The sequence below is a fragment of the Thermothielavioides terrestris genome, chromosome 2 (assembly GCF_000226115.1).
Source record: "Thermothielavioides terrestris NRRL 8126 chromosome 2, complete sequence".
NCBI classification, from domain to species: Eukaryota; Fungi; Ascomycota; class Sordariomycetes; order Sordariales; family Chaetomiaceae; genus Thermothielavioides; species Thermothielavioides terrestris.
In genome coordinates this window covers 6,330,171-6,350,133 of record NC_016458.1, presented here as the reverse complement: position 1 = coordinate 6,350,133, position 19,963 = coordinate 6,330,171, and the positions used below count along the sequence as shown (strand labels likewise).

Sequence of the window (19,963 nt, the reverse complement as noted above, 5' to 3'; positions counted from 1 at the left end):
ATATTCGTTGACAAGAATGTACCTAGTCTTCTCTAGTATCTCGCAGTAAAGGTTGGCGTCTTCGTCGTCTTCTATCACTATGATCTCACTATAGTATAAGAAGGTACCGTCTTTGAACTACTTTTTATATATATATATCCGAATCTATTGAAGTCGTTGGGGTCGAGGTGGTCTTTCCTAGTTGCCGTTGTCGCCTTTTCTTTAGCCGTTAAATGGTCTGACTCCTCTTCTATGATCGTTGAATAGTCGATATCCTCTTCTATATCTGGTTGTACTATAGAAGTTTTAGTTACCAAATAGTCGTGTTTGGTCACTATCTCTATGCTAATTGTTTCTAGGTCGCTAGGGTTTGTCTTTGTCTCTTCTCTAAGGATCACAATGTCCTCTTCTACCTCTTCCTATCTAGAAGGCTCTACTATCCTCTTAGTTGTCTCCTTATCCTTCGTCGTTATACTTTATATTTATATTGTTGGCAATAGGACTGTGGCCAATGATATAGCCCTTGGCGACGTCTTGGCGAAGCTTGTCTCTAACGATATATACTTTAGTGTCGAGGATACTAAGGAATATACTTATCTCCGTAGTTACATCTAGTTCGAGGTATAGCTAGCAAAGCTCTAGATAGAGGTAGTTGTATAGGCGTATTAGACGTTGCTCTTTAGTAGTATCTTCCTAAATATATATATATTTGAAGTATTTTATAGCAAATTTCTAGACCGACTTGTCTTCGTAGTTGTCCTTTGTAGTATACTAGTTTTCGTTTAGCTATTTCTCTACTTTATATCTTTTAATGCTAAACTCCTTTTTTAAACGCTTAGTCTACGCTTTTATAGATATAGTCAATACTACCTTTTCTATAGTAGAGAGCTGCTACTTATACCATTATAGTGCTAATCCTCGAAGTAGGGTCTATATCTCTATATATAGGGTCTCTTCTTTTACTAGGTAGTATCTAACGACCTAATCTATCTATTTAACCTAAAGGTTGACATCCTTATAGTATAGCTACTGTTTATTGTACTATAGGTCCTAGGGTTCTTTAGCCTCGTTCTCCATATTTAGCTAGAAGAGACTAGTGTCCTAAATCTTCTATTTCGACGTAGGTATAGACGGTTACGAAGATATAGTACTTCCGTCCTTGGTTTTAGGCTAATAGTCTTCTACGCCTATAGCCTTGTTCGCCCTTTCGATTATAATGTTTAGGTTCTCTATTATTCTAGCTATTTAGGTAAGAAAGTCCTATATAGCGAAAGCGGCCTAGATGTCTATAGCTCTAGCTACTTGTCTAGAGGGTCCAGCTCCTTATCTAGAGGGTCTAGCTACTTGTCTACATAGTAGGCTCGGCATCTTTTAGAATAGTAAAGAGACATTAGAGTCGACCGAACTATCTATATGTTCCGTCCTAGGATTCTAGATAACTATGTCTAGTCTAGGAAGCTCGGATAGGTACTAAGATAGTTGGCTAGGCGTCTATAGCAGTAGTTGGGGAACCTAGTCGAAAGCGCTAATTAGCTGAGCTATCGAAGATGATAGGTCTTCCTCTTTGGGTTGTCGGTTCTAAGGTAGCGGATCCTACGATCCTCTTAGCGGTGCTTAGTAGCGTTTACCGAGATTGTAGCTACTAATGGTGTAGGTTTCACGTCCCTATTGAGGAATAGTTGGCGTATTTTAGGGCTCTAGTTGCTCCTAGAAGGTTAGGCTTAGTAGAGTTGTTAGCTAGTTCTTAGTCGGATTGTATTTGGTTCTTACCAATGTTTCTAGCGATATAGCTAGTCCTAGTTGCTAATCGTTAATCCTTTGAGGCTTCGAGGTCTCTAACGGTCCCCGACTCTCTAGTACTAAGGTCTTTAGCGTTTCTTAGGTCGAGTCCTTAGCCTCTAAGGTAGTATCTTCGATCCTAGGGTCTGGGATAAGGTTCTTGTTGACGGCTACTTGGACTTTACGCCTAATAGTTATAAAGTAGGTGTAAAGAATATAATTGTCGAGTATCTAAGAGGGAGGGTACTCTACGATATACAGTGTTCTAGTATACCGTTGGGCGTAGGCGTCTCCTTCTAGTGCCTCTTTGAGTGATATAGCGGCTTCTAGATATTGGAGTTCTCAGGGATTGATAGCGGTTACCTACTGGACGTTGTAGGTGACCTCGAAGTCCTTGATAAACTTGAGTGTTTGCTGTATATCCCTATAGACGTTGACGTTTATAAGGCTTGAATCCGTTTAGCTTCTGACTCCTTGCGAGTACTTAGTGCTAGAATGACGGTGGCTAGGTCGTGAACTAGTTCGTTATAGATTATATACTCCGAAGCTTGCTCCTTTATAAAGGAGTATTATTTGCCTTAGACGTTGCTCTATACAATTTGCTGGGTGTAACTTGTGATGTCTTCCAAGCCGAACTTGGCTCCCCTCGATAGGAAGTAGACAGGTTCAAATCGTTAGTAGGCACCACTTGTTATACACCGATAGCCCTCGGTGACTATCTAGCGGTAAGCGTATAAGGGTAAGAAAGATCAATGCCTTTTAGCCTCGTTAGCTAATGAGGCGGTACTCCTAAACACTAGTATATGTTATAAAAGTATATTGATATAGTCTGTCTTCCTACAAAGGGGTTCCGGGTGAGGTTCCCCTTTTTAAGGGAACGCTCGTTACCCCTGACCGTGGTGCGGTTATGGGTGCCCTTGCTACAGTTGCGTGTGATATGAACGCTCTATTTTCCTTTAATATCTTAGGGTTGTTAAGGAGCTCAATTTTATTCCAATGATAATTCGGTTAGACTAAGGAGTTAAGACTTTAATGATAGTAGCTACTTATATTTAGCTTTCTTTAGATATAAAGGACTATCGTCGACTTAAACTAAGGAGGAATGAAGATAGAGGCATTGGATAGTATATGTTTAGGGGAAGAGGTGAAGTAGATTTCCCTATTCTTCTAGGAGAGGTAGATATTTTCCAACTTTTTGAACAACCCTTTTTATTTAAGGATTGCTATACCTTTGGGAAGAGTACTAAGAACTAGCGGATTGAGTTATAGTAGAACTAGCTTTATAAAGGTCGTTTAGGTTTCTAGTAAGTAAGTTACTATAGTTTATACTTGATTATATATAATTAAGTCCAATTATACTTAGTTACCTAAGCTAATCTATTATTAGGATCTCTTTAGAAGGCTTCGTTGTAAAGACGGTTGGAATAGCGACCGCTTATCTGATTATATTGCTCTACTCTATATCTATATACCTATTATCCGGTTTAAAGTTACTAACTTCGTCAATTACTAGAACAACTATACTATTCGTAAATAGAAGAACTAGCGGTATATTTATACTGGAACCCTTTGGAAGATGTTCACCTATATATAGCTAGGGGTAGATATAGTCGACTATCGTCTACTACTATTATATAACTACTAGGAGTTCCTTAATAAACTTATAAAGATCGACAATATCAAGGTCGACTAATATCTCCTTAACAATATATTGACCCTTTGCGAGTTACTTATAACGATATTCAACGAATCGGTTGGCAATTGGCTAGACTCGCCCTACTTCAACGAGTATATATACCTCTGGAATCGCCTTGCGCTTTATAAGTCTTAGGGGCACTAATCTTAGTTACATTTACTTAGGAAGCCTACTAATAGATAGATATAGTTCAAGCTCAATTTTAAATATTAAGGTATTTTTCTTAATAAGTTTTAGAGTAGAGAGGACGATTCTATAGCTATAGTAATTAATGAATTACAATAGAGTTTAAATCTCATTGAAGGAAGTAGCGAAGGATAGGATAATGACGATAAGATTAAAGAGGAAGAGGATAAACCTAAATAAGATGGGGTAGAGAATATAGAATAAGGGCCTTCGATAGCTAATACAATATTGTTAGTCGACGTTAGTTAAATTAAAAGGCTCGCTAGGAGGGGTATTTTCAACAATGTCTACCGCTTTTACTAGCTAATTTAGATACCCTATATTATAAGAAAGAACACTATTTGTAGGTAGCTATATACCCTTATCTTCGAACTTAGCTAGCTCCTCTAGTATATACTTAGTCTTAGGGCCTAGATTAGAGTTAGGATAAGCTACCTCCTAGCGCTTCTTTGTATAATCCTCTTAGTTTTATATAGCCTTGGAATAGGCCTTCCGCTTCGAGCTATATACGATTTTAGTCGCTACCTCCTTCTTCGCCTTCGTCTAAGTTATAACGCTTAGCTTTAACTTAACGATGTCTAGCTCCGACTTGACGATACTACGCTCTAACTTAATACTTAGCTCCGATTTGATAACGCCTAGCTCTGATTTAATAGCGTTAGGCTTAGACTTAATACCTCGCTTCGACTTAGTATAATCCGCTTTCGACTTGACAAATAGGTCGTTATTAGAGTTAGAATCGAAGCGTTCTTTTTTATCTCCTAACTCTACCTAGGGCTTGATAGAGCTTTCCTTCGACTTTAGCTAAGAAGCCTTTTTTAAACGTGATCGAGCTTGTTTAACCTTAGATAGAGGAATATCCTCTTTATCTATAGCTACTAGCTCCTAACTTATCAACAAGTTGAGGTATATCACCTTATTAGGACTGAACTTCGACTTATTGGCTATTATAGCTCGGAGCTTCTATAAGGTCATTGGCTTATTGGGTTTTAGACTAAAGAGCTTAGTAATTGGGACCTATGTCTTTAAAGTAACTTGACTAACGAAGTGAAAGTCTAATAGCTTATAGACTTCGTTGATATAAGCTAGTTCGAAAAGCCCTTCGATAAGCTTATAGTGATTAACCTAGCGTTTCGAAAGTAAATAGGGCTACGACCTATATTTGCTAAGCGACATAACTTTGGTCTATTATTAGTATATATAGCTTATAACTATCGAAGTAGTATACTCTTTTACCTAGAGTTCGAAAGCGATGTTAGTAATAAGATTTTACTATATACTATAGCCGTCTTCGGCGATGCTTTTAGTATAGTTAAACTCCGTTATTCGATAAACGGAGCTTAGGCTTACTATACTTAATATACTCTAAGAGGCTATTGAACTTACTAAGCTTAGGCTCGTCTTAGAGAGTAAAGGGGAGTTGAACAAAGGGGTAGAACAGTAGATATAGGCGACTAGGAGTACCTATAGGGTTTAGCTATATTTAGGCTTCTTTAGAGAATCCTCAATTGTAATAGGAACAATCTAAGATTAGTAGAAGGGATATAAGTGACGAGTTAGATATTCTATATAAATATCATTATAGGAGTGACCTAATATAGGGCAAAAGCGGTATTTCTAAAAGTTATTATATAACATTGTTAGTAGGTAATAGTATTTGATTATATATAATTAAGTTCAAATTTAAGCGATTTAGTTGACTTTAGGGAAAGGATAAATAAATAGGAGGGATTTTAGCTACTTTTTATATTCGTTTTCGATATTGAAGATATTAGGGATAATTATCTTCCGTTGTCCTAGGCAATAGGTATATTGCATTTTCTATTAGGGGTTAGACATAGTTCTAAATAAAGGTTTTCGAATAAAGCTATTTTGACTTTACCGACTTTATAGAATATAGCTTTATTATATAATCTCTTGCCTATTGTATATTGTCTATATTCCTTGTCAATGTCTATACCCTATACTCAATCTTTTTCTCTAAAACCTAATCCCCTCTATCTATCGCCTAGACCCTATAACTATATCCCTTTACGTTTCCCTATCTATTATTATTTATTGACGTACCCATTTCTTAGGGCTCCCCCTCTTAGTTTAGAGTTCCTTTATATCTTTAATCTATTTCTTAAAAGTCTTAAGCTCCTCCGTCGTCGACTTTTATAGGTACTTAGATATAAAACCTTTGAAGTCTCTAAGCTCTTTCTTACCCCTTTGGATAAGCTCTTTATACTCCTTGTCTACTCCTATTAGTATTGTACCGATACTAAGGAATAGAATTAAAATATACCTAGACGTAGTAAGTACTAAGTACTTAGGCCAAAGTAGTAACAGTTGGTATATGCTCCTTCGCTATATCTATTAGCTAGTTAGTAGTATATTTCGTAGAAGCTATAGGAATAGGGGTTGCTATAATTTTTATAGTCTATATTCTATTTTCTACCTTTATTAAAAAGAAATAGCGCTATCGCTATAGTATAGGTTTATTTATCAAGGTCGAAGGTCGCTAGTTTCTTTTCGCCCTTTACTTAGATTATCTTTAACTCTAAAGGCCGCTAGATAGTCTATAAAATAATTAAAAAACATTTTTGTACAATCAAGAATAATTAGGGATAACCGACTAGCTTCTAGGCAAGTAGCTTTTAGACATTGCTATACTTAGACTCCTTAAGCTACTTTATAGTCGCTATCGTAAGGTCTTAGGATACTAGGGCCGACTAACGCTCCTCTAACGTCTATTTAGGGGTCTATATCTAAAGGCTATTGTCGTTAGGGGAAGACGCTATAGTGACTGCTAATCGAGGTTAGAGATTTTAACCGATAGTGACTTAAAGGCGACTAAAGGCGACTATAAAAACTATTAGCAACCTACGCTTAGAAACTTCTAATAGTAGGGAATCAATACTAGACGTTTATAATTGAACTCGATTAAGTGCGATTGAGGCTAGGAACTACGTAGCTAAATTAGTCTGTCGGCTAGAGGGCTTGGCAGCTTAGGAAGAAAATAGGCCTAGGTGGCTAGTGGGTGGAAGGGATTTGTTTTCTATAGTGGCTAGAGAAAACTTTTGGGGCAGGGGCGGGGTAAGTTGGTGGCCAGGGTCTGGTTGCGCCAAATTTGCCAGGTGGTTTAGGTTTTCGAAGAGTCCGAGCTCGAAGCCTCCGTAGTGGCCGGCACCAGCGGACACAGGCGCCGATGAAGCGGGAACAAGACCCCTTCCAGTTCTTTGAGAACGACCAGCGAGAAACGACCAGCGATCCTGCCCGACAAATTTAACAACTGTAAATTGCGGTAGTGTAGCTCTTCCGCATAACTAGAGTACATAGCACATAGGTATTTGTGAAACCTAGATCATTCCAGTGAACCCGTCACAGGTTTTGCTACGATCATATCCTCCATGTCGCGTTTGGCCCAACCTGTCAGATCGTTGTTGGGAGAGTGTCGAACGCGGCCACAGCATCCATCACAAACGGGAGCAACGGATCTGCCTGCGTCAAATTTGGGGTGACGAGGATGACGGCAAAGACAAGGGTCACCGGCACGGTTGAGCCTTCAAAAATCTTCGGGTGTGGTCAGTTTTTTTGCCAAGCGGAAGAACACCCCAATGGGACCCACCGGTGCAATGGAACCGGTAACTAACCAAAAGCAGAAACCAAGGAAAGTGGGCCCTGAGAGGGTGTCTGGATTGCCAACCTTGAAGCTGCACACCATCCCAGCCTCCGACTGCCTTCACTACGGAAGACTCCGTATTCTGGGGTGTTTTCGTATCCGACCCGAGGTACGGTACGATACGGGCAAAGGCCACGCTTGTCCAAGTCGCACGAAACGCGGCCTCGTGTAGGAACGGGGGCTGCGAATCTGACCCGTGCCTCCCGATCAAGCCTGTTCGAGCCACCATTCAAACCATAGTTTGGCTCCTGGGGGCCGGAGCGCTGCGCCGTGTGCATGAAAACGGCGGGGTTAGGGTTGAAGGGACAGCTTGCTCAGCGAGGCGGAGAAACTGTGTGATTGATGTTTCGCCGTTTCGCCGAGGATGGCGAGTCGCCATGGGCAGAAGAGAGAGGATTTCGGAATACACAATACAGTATTGAGTACGTGTCATGCTCGAATGTGCGCCAATATGAAAATGATGAGCAGTTTATTGATCGCGATCCTGAAGATACCGGAGTCTTCCTCTTCCTCCTGGAAGAGCAGTTTCGGCCTGCCACTGTTCACCGACGAAATTGCCACTCTCCAGATGCTCCATGTCAGCGGCCGATAGAGAACGGCCCGCCACAAGCCCAACAGGCGGCGGTGTCTCTCATCGGCGGTCGATCTCTGATTCGGCGTCTTTCCAACGGCACAGTGTCGAACACCATGCAGGTCAAACAGACGGACTCTGATACCTGGATAAACCCGGGAATGAGGAGATTGAGGATCAAAAACGTCGGGTAATCGCCCGGGGACCCACGCGCGAAGGTTTAACGTTAACTTGGTGTGTGATAGCGCGAAGTGGTTCATCGAAGGCCACTCCGACTATGTGCGGCAATTCTGTCAACCCGGCGGGAGACGACGTTTGACCCTCAGCGCGAATCATCTCTCAACAACATCATCGGCTCGACTGCGGTAAACCCAATTCCACCAGCAGACAGAGTTCACCTGTCGGCTCATCAGCGGCATGTTCGGTTGGCCAGCCTACCAAATTATCGGAGGCCCAGGGCCAGCAGCAGCGCAGGTTAGACATACGCCGGGGTGCAATTTCCTAAAAAAAAAAAAAAGTGGTCGAGCGGCCAAGACCAACTGGAGCCATGGTGCCGGGAGACCATCCCTCGGTTTGAGGACGAGAACAGGAAGTCACCCTTCGATGCGTTAACTCGGTCAACTGTGTAGTGTTGTTCCTCACAGCGCGATCGCGTCCTACTTATTATATTCGGGAACCAGGCCAGTCCAAGATCTGTCGCAAATCGATGAAGGCTCACGGTCGGTAAGTAAAGTACCTAGGTTCCTTAGGTGCACCAGCGAGGCGCCTGGTAAATTTCCGAGCGCTTGTGGGAGTTTGGACATCCGTCTGTTGTCAATTCCCCTCTGGCTGCTCTGGCTGCTTTTCCCTATCTGGGCATTCCCGGTCCGACCAGGTTGAAGGTCGAACCTCAGGCACCCCTGCGCAAGTCTGTGGTCAAATGCTGCTCTTCCCCCGAAGTTTTTTTTTTGTCAATGATTGCTGTAACCAATAGTGTACGGAGGACACGCAGCAGCTGCCTTTCTACGACAGGGGCGAATTTCTTTCTCGAATTCGAATTCCCGCAAAAATCACGGTAACGTGATGACTGACAAAAAGGCGGAAATGGCGGTCGGTTTGCAAGGCCGACTGTGGCCGAAAAGCAGAAGCCAGGCCACCGAGTCACTCTGTCCACCAGCATTACTCAAGAACAAGAATCCTGCCTCATTGCACTGCCATCTCACCTCTCCGCCACCAGAAGACGTCCCCTGCCCCGCTGGTGGCACTCCGGGTTTCAGCTCATCAGGAGACCCGACTCAGATGACTACACTCCTGCCAGGTAACTCCTGTGTAGAGTTAGGAAGGTCGTTAAACGATAGTGACAAGGGGAGCGTCCGCAGCATTTGCCGTTGCTGTTCCAGACCGCCTCCCGTCAAGAGCCGGCCGGACCACTTAGCCACGCGAGATGAGTCCGAACACCCGTGGTGGTGACCACAGGAAACGCCGCCAGCTTCTGGCGCTGATTGATCTTTCTCCTCCAGATTGCATGGACAAATGAGGGTCCATCGCCCGGAAGGGCGGCTCCCGCCCCAACAGCAGCAACTCAGGCGGTGTGGCCAGGCGACCAGTAATCCGTATGTTCACTCAGAAAATAGCTTCTTTCTGCAGTGGAGGTGCGAAGGATGCTCCAGCTCCAGCGGTAAGGTTTGACTCCAGAACCGTGCAACTTCCATTTGCTACCTCAGCAGTGTTGGTAGTGTGTAGGGAGATGCGCCGAAGTTCCGCATCAAGGAATCCTCATCAGTCGTGGCGTCTCACTCGTCGTGCCCATGCAGACCTGCAGACTCGCTGCAAGCCGCGCGACTCAGCGGACCCTGTTAGTTATTCGCCCCTCGCTGATACGTCTGTCTTGCGTCCTGAATCGGACCCTTTCCCCCGCGGCCCGGTTTCCACACGCATGCAAGCGCGCATGCGGTCATCATCTTCGCCAAACTGGCTTGCCATGCATTGAAGGGGGGGGGGGGGGGGGGTGTCATCACAACCCACAACCCCGCAAGCAGTTGAAGGGCTCGACGGGGCATGGTATGCCTGGAACCAAGCCTCGGGACCTCCCAACGATTATGACTCTTTTCCGTGCCTGTCCCCAGGCAGCAGGCAACGGCACAACTGCCACACTGCTTGCCTAGAACTTGTCGTCACCACGGAACCCCCGGAAGGAAGGGCGGCTTCATGGCGGCCGAAAGCCATAAACGGTTGAGCGCGTGATTGCTTCCCCGTCCGTTTTTCTCACTCGAGGTATTTTAAGCCATGAGCACGGCTGTGCCGACGGAGCTAACTCGCCCCCCCGCGCGGACGCTCCGCCATGTGAAAGAAGCGGTTCGTCAGTCAGTGCACTCCGGGCCTTTTGGTATCCACCGTGGTCGGTCGGCCCAAAATCACGCAGGGCGGGCCATGAGTCGGACCCCGCTCCGTGTGCTCCGTAGCGGTGCGTTTCGAGATTTTCTTCGGCGGCTGGCGCTGCAAGATCGGCTGCCCTGGCTAGAATCGGCGTTCCAGGTTCTGTTGGGCAGGAACACAGGAGGCAGGCACCCCCGCGCCAGCGCCCACCCCATCCCGTTCGCAGAAACTCTTCCGTAGTCTGCATTGCCCGTCCTTCTTGGCGGGGTTATTCCATGCCTGTGCCCGTGCCCGAAAACGTCCTCCATATCCGTACTCCGTACAGGGTCTTTTTTTTAGTTGCCGTTGTTGAGGTGGTCCTCAGACGTTAAAAGTCTTTTCTGAACAACGGCGATTGATAACTCAGCGAGCACGAGCCAACGCTCGCCCGATGTTTTGCCGGACGAACAACGTTCGACTTCCTCCATGCACCAAGTAAACTCCACTACTCCGGGGGCCGCCGCCATAAGAGCTTGCATTTTGGGCGGGCGCGGATTGTGCCGGGACCAGCTCGGAGCCGTACTTCGTGACCCCCTACGTGTTTCTCGAGCATGGTTTTGGCTTGCTGGGCTGGCACGCGGGGAGGTCTGGCATCGGAGTTGGGAGAGCCGAGTCACTGTTGTTGAGAGGGGGTCCTGAGGATGCAGGGCTCGACGGAGGTGAGTGCAGGGACCCTGCTGGGTTGAAGCCCAGAGTTGCTGCGACGCCCATCGTGAGGTGGGGCAAGAAGTTGCCAAGTTCTACATAAGAATGAACTCAACCTCGCGTACATGTCCAGGTAGGCTGCATGCTTGCGCGCATCCTCATGGCTCCGGTGGATTGCTGGAGCCCGGTGGACTTGGGATGAGACGCGGAGGAGCCAAGGAGGCAAGGTGATTGGACAGGGAACCCCGAGGTAAATCAACCCCGAGTCAAAGAACGGTGCTTCACTACTACCTCCGTCCTCGACGCTACGCATACGTCCGCGTTACCTCTTATGATTATACACGTGCTCTTAGGACTAGAATGCAAACATTTTTCCACCCGGTATCAACTTCTTTCCCTGCCGTTCATTGCGTGAAGTCCCACCCCAGTACCTCGGGCGGATGCTTGCCTATCATGATTTCAAGGTGTCCCGGTTGCGACAAATTTGATCAGGAATACGTACCAATCCGGCTCGGATTCGCCCAAGGACGCAATCCCGGGCTCTCCGGCTGTGCATTCCATCGAGAATAAGTCTAGCTCGGCCGATGATGATCCCCGGAATCTGGCGAGATACATATGCGGCTCGTGCGGAGGACTCGGACTATGGGCAAAGCTGCTAACTCTGCGCTAGAGCTTGATCTAGGGCGCCGTTGGACGGCTATGGTACGGCCGCCCCTGCGAAACACTCGGCTATGTAGCGAGACAGACGTAGGAAGCTATCCGCTATATCGGGGAGGACTTGGTAGACGCCCTCCTTGGGTCAAGACGTCTTACGTTGAGCTTTTATGGCACTTGGTACGGGATATAAGAGGTCTTCGAGGCCGTTAGCGCCATTATCTACGATGTAGAATGAACTAGCGTAGATAGCGAACCCTAGTTCGACAATGGCTCGAGTCTGGCGGTCGTCGCGGACTTCATTATTCTAGACCTATGCCTAGGGCTTGAAAGCTCGGCGGTCGTAGAACATATACTTCTTATAGACTACGGGTTTCTAGCCTATTGAGTCTTTGGTTCACAGTTACTAAGCTCAGCGTTTAGGTTACGCGAAGGTATAGCTGAGCTATGGTCCTTCGAGAAGTTCTCCAGCTTCCTTACGGCAATAGCATAGCGCTGGAAACAAGGAGAGGCAATCCCAGATTAGGAAGCATAGGACCGTATCGTCGAGCTACATCCGCCGCTCTAGTCTTTTGAAGGTTCCGACATTTCTCTGTGGGATGCTGCCACCAGATTCTACTAACAACACACTCGACGCCAGCCAGTCCAGTTGATGCCCAAGCTCGTTGGCAAGGGTGCACAGGATATATTGGAGTTTTACAGGAGATGGTCGCAGAAATTCCAATAGGATAAACCGATAGGCTAGAACGCAAGTTTTTGTTTGACGTTCACTCCCTCGTTCCGTATATCGTCCAGGATAAAGGACAGCGAGCGCAGATACTATTGTCAGAACCAGCCCGGCCCAGGGTAGCGGGCCGGCCTACCGAGATTAGGATCTACCGGCTTGATGCCCAACTGCCGCCTAAGACGGGGCTCCTGATCAGGAGAACTCTCCTATAATACAACATCTTCAACACTACGATTGATCCCAGTTATATACATTGCTTGCATTGTAATAGCTTTATCTTCCTAAGCCTATATAGCGGTTCTAACAATTAAAAGTCTCATTAGCTCGAAAACCTAGCTCTATCTCTAAGTATATAGCCTTACGTATAGCGCTTAGTAGCAACTACTATATTTTCGAAGGCCGATATAAAGATCGACATCATCCTAGCTAGCCTAGATAACTAGGTAGCTTAGAACCACGAGTTCGTCAACAAGGCTAAGTATCTCGACCTACTCGACTATTTCGAGGGCAAGGCGGAGCTCCTCCTAAAGCCTATATTAGCCAATACCTACGATCTCGCCTATAAGCGTATCTAGCGTAAGCTCTAAGAATATATCGTCGAACTATAGGCTTCTACACTAGCTATAGCTATAGGAGCTATAGCTAACGTAGGAGCTCTAGCCGATCTAGGAGCGCCTACTATAGGCGAGTAGTAGCCTAGTACTACCTCTATAGCCTAGGATAATGATATAGACTCCTAGACCCTCTCTAAGAACAAGGGTCTATAAGAGTAGCTTAGCGTTGAAGTACTAAATAGCTGTTAAAGGAAGCTCTATAACGAAAGAGAGAAGTAGTTTAATAACAATATCGCTATCGTTATTATATAGGTTAAAAAGGATCTAGATCGTAAATATAAGGACTATAAACGCTAGACTAATCACTTTACTTAGATACTAACCTTTATAACTACTATAGTAGTGGCCAACTACTAGTTTACCTACTTTATAAAATATACTAACCTTTAAACGTAGTATAATAATCTTAAAAAGACTATTTAGCCAACTATTAAAACGATAACTAAGCTTTGAATATATATTCGTATCTACCTTAATATACTTAAATACCCTAGGAATATATATATTAAGGAGGCTAATTTCGAGAGGTAGCTCGTTAAATAGGAGAGCTTAATAGATAAGGCCTCCCTCTAGAAGATAAACGAGGCGAAAGATCTTAGCTTATAGTTTAACAAATTAATAGCTATACTAAAGAAGCTATTCCTAAGCTTTGTTTCCCTCTATACTATAAGTAAGATAGAGATCCTTAAGAAACTAACCTTTCAAGATATAGCTATAAAAGTCTATAAAGGTATATACCTATTCCTTGAAAAGGCGCTTAACTATATAGAGAAAGGATCCTTCTTAATATATAGCCCTAGAGAGAAAGAAAACAAAGACCCTAAGCAACTAGAAGATTAGGAGGATCGCCCTAGGCGCTAAACTAGTTGTAAAGAGAGAGCTAGAATCGGCTAATCCTACTCTAAACGTAAGCTAAGCGCGCCTATAGCTCTTAGTACCTCTATAAGGTCTTTAAGTATATTAAGGAAGTGCTACGCTTATAATCACTTCTATCTAACTAAGCGATACTACTACTTAAACTCTAAGAGTATACTATCTAGGTAGGAACCTAGAGAATACGTCAAAGCTCGTATAGAGGCTAATTTAAAGGCTAATTCAACTTTATAAGTAGAGGCCAATAGGCTCTAGATAAAGAGGTCTAGGAGTAGCCTCGCTAACGACGTAAAGAGCGATATAGGCGAAGATTCGCTATTGTATTAACTAGCCGACCGCTCTAAAAGAGCTATAGCTATACTCCTAACGAAGGAGCCTAAGGTCCTTGAAATAGATATAGTAGATACTAACGCCTTTAAAGAGGGTATTGCTCCTAAACAGAGTACTACCTAAGAAGAGGGTACCGCCCCTAAAGTAGGTATCGCCCCTAATATAGGCAATACCCTTAATGTAAGTATTAATATTATAGCGATGTTTAGCTACTAGTATATTATAAGAATATAGTAGTAGAGAGCTATAGGCAAATATATAGCGAGCTTTACTATAATCCTAGCTATATTCTAAATAGGCTAGAGATACCTTTTGATCAACTTAGTAATCCTAGATTCAAGGTCAACTATTTATATCGCTAATTATCTAAGTAGGTTCAAAAGGCCTCCTAAGTTAGCTACGCCTAATGACTATATCTAGGTAGGCGAATACCCTATTTAAATTGAAGGATATAGCGAGATAGATATTAAACTGTAGAACAACAAAGGCGTTATAGTCTTTACACTATACAACGTAGCTTACTACCTAACCTTTATATATAATATTATATTGTTGGAGTAGCTTAACTAACAAGGGATCTAGTAGGACAATAGGCTAGAGAGTATACTAAACTACCTACTTAGGCACTAAGATTATACGCTCCTCGGATATACTATAAAAAAGCTCTAATAATATATCTTCGAATATATACTCAAAGACTATACGCCTATAGCCTTTGCCGCTTAAATGAAGAGACTTAATCGCTAGGCTCGCTATATAGAGAGCGTAGCAGATGCTATAACTTAGCATTTACACCTTAGCTATATAGGCTTGAAGGCCTTTAAACACTTCGTCAATTATTTATAAGAAGGATATATTAAAGGCGTATCAATGTTCGAATATAACGGCTATAGCCTTAGTAAGTCAAAATGTAGGCCTAACTATATTCCTAGGCTATTGAACTATAGCCTAGGCGATAAGATTGCCCTAGATTTATACCTTTTCTAAGAAGGCCGATAGCGCTTTAAACATCTACTATTGGCGATAGATCGCTATTTAAGTATAATATAGGACTACTATCTATATAACTATAAGGCGCTAGGCATCCTAGTAGCCATTAAACACCTTGCTACACTGCTTAAAAGGCAGTATTAGCTATATATTAAGGTCCTAGAGTATAATAACAAATTTATATAAGCGAACGCCATTACTACCTAGGTAGAGAGACAAGGTATCCGAATAGAGCCTTTAGCGCCTAATACATCTATATAGAACAGAGGCGCTAAACGTTTAGGGGGTATAATTAAAGAGAAGGCTAGAACAATGGCTATTAGCGTATAGTTGCTAGGGCAACTATAGCTAGAAGTTATAAGAGCTATAGTATATCTCTATAATAGGACATTATCTTTGTGTCATGCCCCGGAGCCACCCTAACCCGCGGGACCCGCCTCGGCACCCGGCATAGCCCTCAGAACGCGCCTCGGCACCTGGCACAACCCTTGGCCCAACCACCTCGCCCTATATCCGGCACCTAGTGTAGCCTAGCCAACTATAGGGCACCACGCAAGTCATCTACGTATACCACTAGGGCGTATGTCAATAGCCTAGATCACACGAGCCACCTAGAGGAGCGATCGAAGGGGTATAGAGCTAAGCGAAGTGCAGAGCATTAGGCTAAGTAAATATAGGGAACTAAGACATTGGGTCGGCAACAAAGCGGATTAAGCGTACTTAGAGAGCTATATAGGCGCTATAGAATAGCCTAAGAAAGGATCTACGAGCTTAGGAATAGAGGCTAGCCGATATAGAGGAAGATCGAGGGCTAGGATAAGAGAGATAAGGAGGATAGAACCTATAGGCAGTGAGAGAGGCTAACGTTCAATGCAACTACCTACAACCCCCCTATCTATAGCTACCTTATAGCGTATACTCTACTTATATCTTGCTTATACTCCGTTACTTTAACGTATACCCCCTTCCTTCTAAGAGCCCCTACTCCTAATAAGTTAAACGCTCTTATCCTATCTTAGGGAGTTGAACCGGCAGAGACGAGCTATAGCCTAGACCTACGCCTATACTACGCTTAAGTAGAGCCTTGTACCTTTGTAATCTTAGGCACTTTCTATCGATTCGACCTCTTTGTATACCCTCTCTGTACCGCCTACGCCTAACGCCACTATAGGCGAGAGCTCCTAGTACGCCTAGATTGATTTGAACGGCTCCTATATAGCGCCTATCGACCCTCTACTCTCTACTTAGGAGCACGACCTTACTAAGGAAGAGTGCTATCTAAGCGTTGAAATCGCTTTTAAGTACCGCTATTAAGCTATCCTCCAACTATAAGTTTAGTATATATAGCTCCTACATTAGAATGCTTAACTTACGTATATTGCCGAGGGCGTTACCTCTTTGAATTCTAACCCTTTTACTACCTAGGCCGCTAATACTACTATACTAGCTATATCTATTGCTATGTCTACGCCTATATCTACTTCTATATCTACTTCTATGCCTATTGCTACGCCTAAGGCTATACCTATAGCTACTACGCCTATACCTATACCTATAGCTATACCTATAGCTATATCTATTACTATTAATACCCCTTTATCTACTACTAATCCTAAGTTTAGTACTTCTATTATATCTTTGCTAATCCTTCCTAGCGCTATAAGAGCTTCTCTTTAACGTACTACTAGCTTGAACTACTCTATATATAATAGTAAAGATACTTCTTTACTTTGAGCCTTCCTATACGACTACTATACCAACTTCTAGCTTATAAGCTACTCACTTAATAATAGCGACTATATTGTATATATAGCAAGCTACCTCCGAGGTCTACCTAAGAACGTTTAGGTAAAGTATATCTAGGAGTAGGAGGCTGATCCTAACTTTCGTCTCTTAGCTATTACCTAGGGCGAGTTCGTTGTATTCCTTTAAAACGAACTATCTAATCCCGATTTATACGCCTTTAGTATAGCCTTAGAGCTTAAGCGCCTTATATAGTACAAAGACGAGACTGTCCTAGAGTTCGTTAAACAGTTTACTAGTGTAATCGCCAATATACCTTCGAAGTAGGATAAACCTACCTATATAGTTACCCTTCTACCAAAGTTCTACCTAGAGATTAGCTTTATCCTCAACTGTTTCCCCTAGTTATCTACTATATTCTAGTAGCTTATAAGCTTCGCCTACTATATTGAGTATAGTCAACGCATTGTTAATACCTTTTACTATTGCCCTCGTTCGTTAAACAATGCCCCTATAGCTCTATAGTCGCTACGCCCTATTAACGTCCTACCTACGCCTTTTTAGCGCCCTGTTCGATGCTTCACCTATAGTAGGGAGGGCTATCGCTACGTTAATTGCCTTGAGAACTGCCCTCTTGCCTAGCCTACCCCGCCTTCTACCCTACCTATTTAGCCTATTCTACCTATAGCTACGCCTACCTAGCTTCCTTCTATATAGCCTATACCCTAGTAACCTACCTTAGATACTACTATAGTATCTACTATTACGCCTAAGTCGTATTTAGTTTACTATATCTATAACGAAGTTGGCTATATCTCTATATTCTGCCCTAAGGCCATCTACTATCGTTATAGGCATATAGGTTATACCGCTATTCGTTGCCTAGAGCCTCTAAACCTAAATGCCTAGAATAACCTGAACCTTACTCCGCTTAGGCGCGACTATAGCGCTAACGTCGCCTAGGAACTTAGGGGGCCTAGGTCGTCTTAGATCGAAAGTACTATCCTTATATACTTAGATAAGAATTAGAAGCCTATAGTAGCAATGCTAGATATTAGGTCGGATTACAATATAATTAGTCGTAGCTTTCTAGCTAAATACTTATAGTTGACTAAGTTTATTTAATACCTTGGATTTATTGCTATTAGCAATATATCTATTCTAATATATAGCGTATACCCTCTATATATTTATATTATCGACTACCTTAGATACTCCTAGACCTATCTACTATACTTTATAGTTATAGATATCGAGCTATTTACAATCCTTTTAGGCTAGACTTAGATAGAGATAGCTAAGCTATTCTTCAACTACTATAAAAAGACTTGGACTTACTTAAACTCAAAGCGCTACTTTAGTTTATAAATTGAGCTTAAATAGGATTAGAGCGATAATACTTTCCTTATTGCTACGCTTATATTAATTATCGACTTAGCTAAATCGCTTAACCTAGCTAACCTAGACAACCTAGCTAAAGAAGACTCGTCTACCGTTGGCTTATAACCTACTACTCCTAAGCTCCTAGAAGTATATAAGGCCTACTAAGACCTCTTCTCTACTATAGATCGACCTCCCTTATCTCGCTATACTACGCTTAAGCACTATATCGATCTCGAAGATAGTACGACTACGCTATAGGGGCCGATCTACCCTTTTAGCGAAAAAGAATTAGAAACCCTATATAAATAGCTCGTAGAGGCTCTAGAGAAGCAATAGATCCGACCTTCTATTAGTCCTATAGGCGTATCTATTCTATTCGTTCTAAAGAAGGGAGGCGAATTACATTTCGTTGTCGACTATTATACGCTTAATTATATTACCTATAAGAACTACGCTCCTATTCCTCTGATTAATAAGATCCTCGATCGCCTATCTTTTACAAAGATCTATATTAAGCTCGATTTAAAGGATATATACTATTAGATCCAACTATATAAAGGTGATAAGTAGAAGACCGCCTTTTATATACGTTATAGCTACTTCGAGTTTGTTATAATGCCAATAGGCCTAGCTAACGTACCTATAACCTTCTAGACTTATATCAACTATACCCTCTCTAGCTTTATTAATATCACTTGTATTATATATTTAGATAATATATTGATCTTTAGCAACAACGAAGCTAAGTATAAGCGGTATATATACGAAGTTTTAGAATAGTTATAAAAAGCCGACCTCTATATCAACCTCCCTAAATGCTAGTTCTATATACGCAAAGTCGAATTCCTTAGGTTCATTGTCACCCTAAAGGGCATTAAGATAGAACTATCGTATATTGAAGCCATTATATAGTAGCCGCTACCTCGTAGCGCTTATAATATCTAGGTATTCCTTAGGTTCACTAGCTTCTATTGTAGGTTCATTTGCAACTACTTGAAGATCTATACCCCTTTAACCGACCTACTCTAAGGCAATCGTACCTTTGAGATAATATAAAATATAATCGATATATTCTATAAGCTATAGTATAGATTCTAGGAAGTGCCTATCCTACGTTATTTCGATCCTAGCCTTCCGACCTACATTAAAGTAGATACTTCGAAGTTCACTATTAGTATAGTCCTCTCCTAACTATTTAAAGGCTAGTAGCACCCTATTGCGTTCCGCTCCTATAAACTTAGCCCTAAAGAAACGTACTATAGTACCGATAATAGGGAGCTACTTATACTCGTCGACGCCTTTCGTACTTAGCGGTATTATCTCCTATATTTATAAACTATCGTTATCGCCCTCACTAACTACCTGAACCTCGAGTATATAAAGACGAAGAAGCGGCCCTCTATATAGTAGCTACACTAGAGTAATAAGCTTATAGAATTTAACTTCGTTATTAAGTATTGCCCTAGCTTATAGAACTCTATTGATAGACTCTTTTAAAGACTAGACTTAGTAGAAGGCCCTAGCGACGAGGGCGCTAAGAACCTACTACTATAGCTCCTAGAGGAGTATATTACTATAGGAAAGGACTATATACCAAGGCACTGCTCTATAGTTGGGGTTATTACTCTAGCTATATAGCCGAGACTTAGTATAGGCTTTAGAGAGTTGAAGGATATATATAAGCTACGTAAGCAAGAGTTTAATAAAAGTATTACGCCTAATATACGCTTTGTAG

The 19,963-nt window shown here is 42.8% G+C and overlaps 1 protein-coding gene across 1 annotated transcript; it reads right to left on the bottom strand.

The window, feature by feature from the left end:
• Window positions 1-10,743: 10,743 nt before the first annotated feature.
• Window positions 10,744-11,404, bottom strand: THITE_2114821 (uncharacterized protein). The gene has a single exon (XM_003652901.1). It carries the CDS (start codon window positions 10,978-10,980, stop codon window positions 10,804-10,806), a length of 177 nt encoding a protein of 58 aa, XP_003652949.1. The 5' UTR covers window positions 10,981-11,404; the 3' UTR covers window positions 10,744-10,803.
• Between the last annotated feature and the right edge of the window lie 8,559 nt (window positions 11,405-19,963).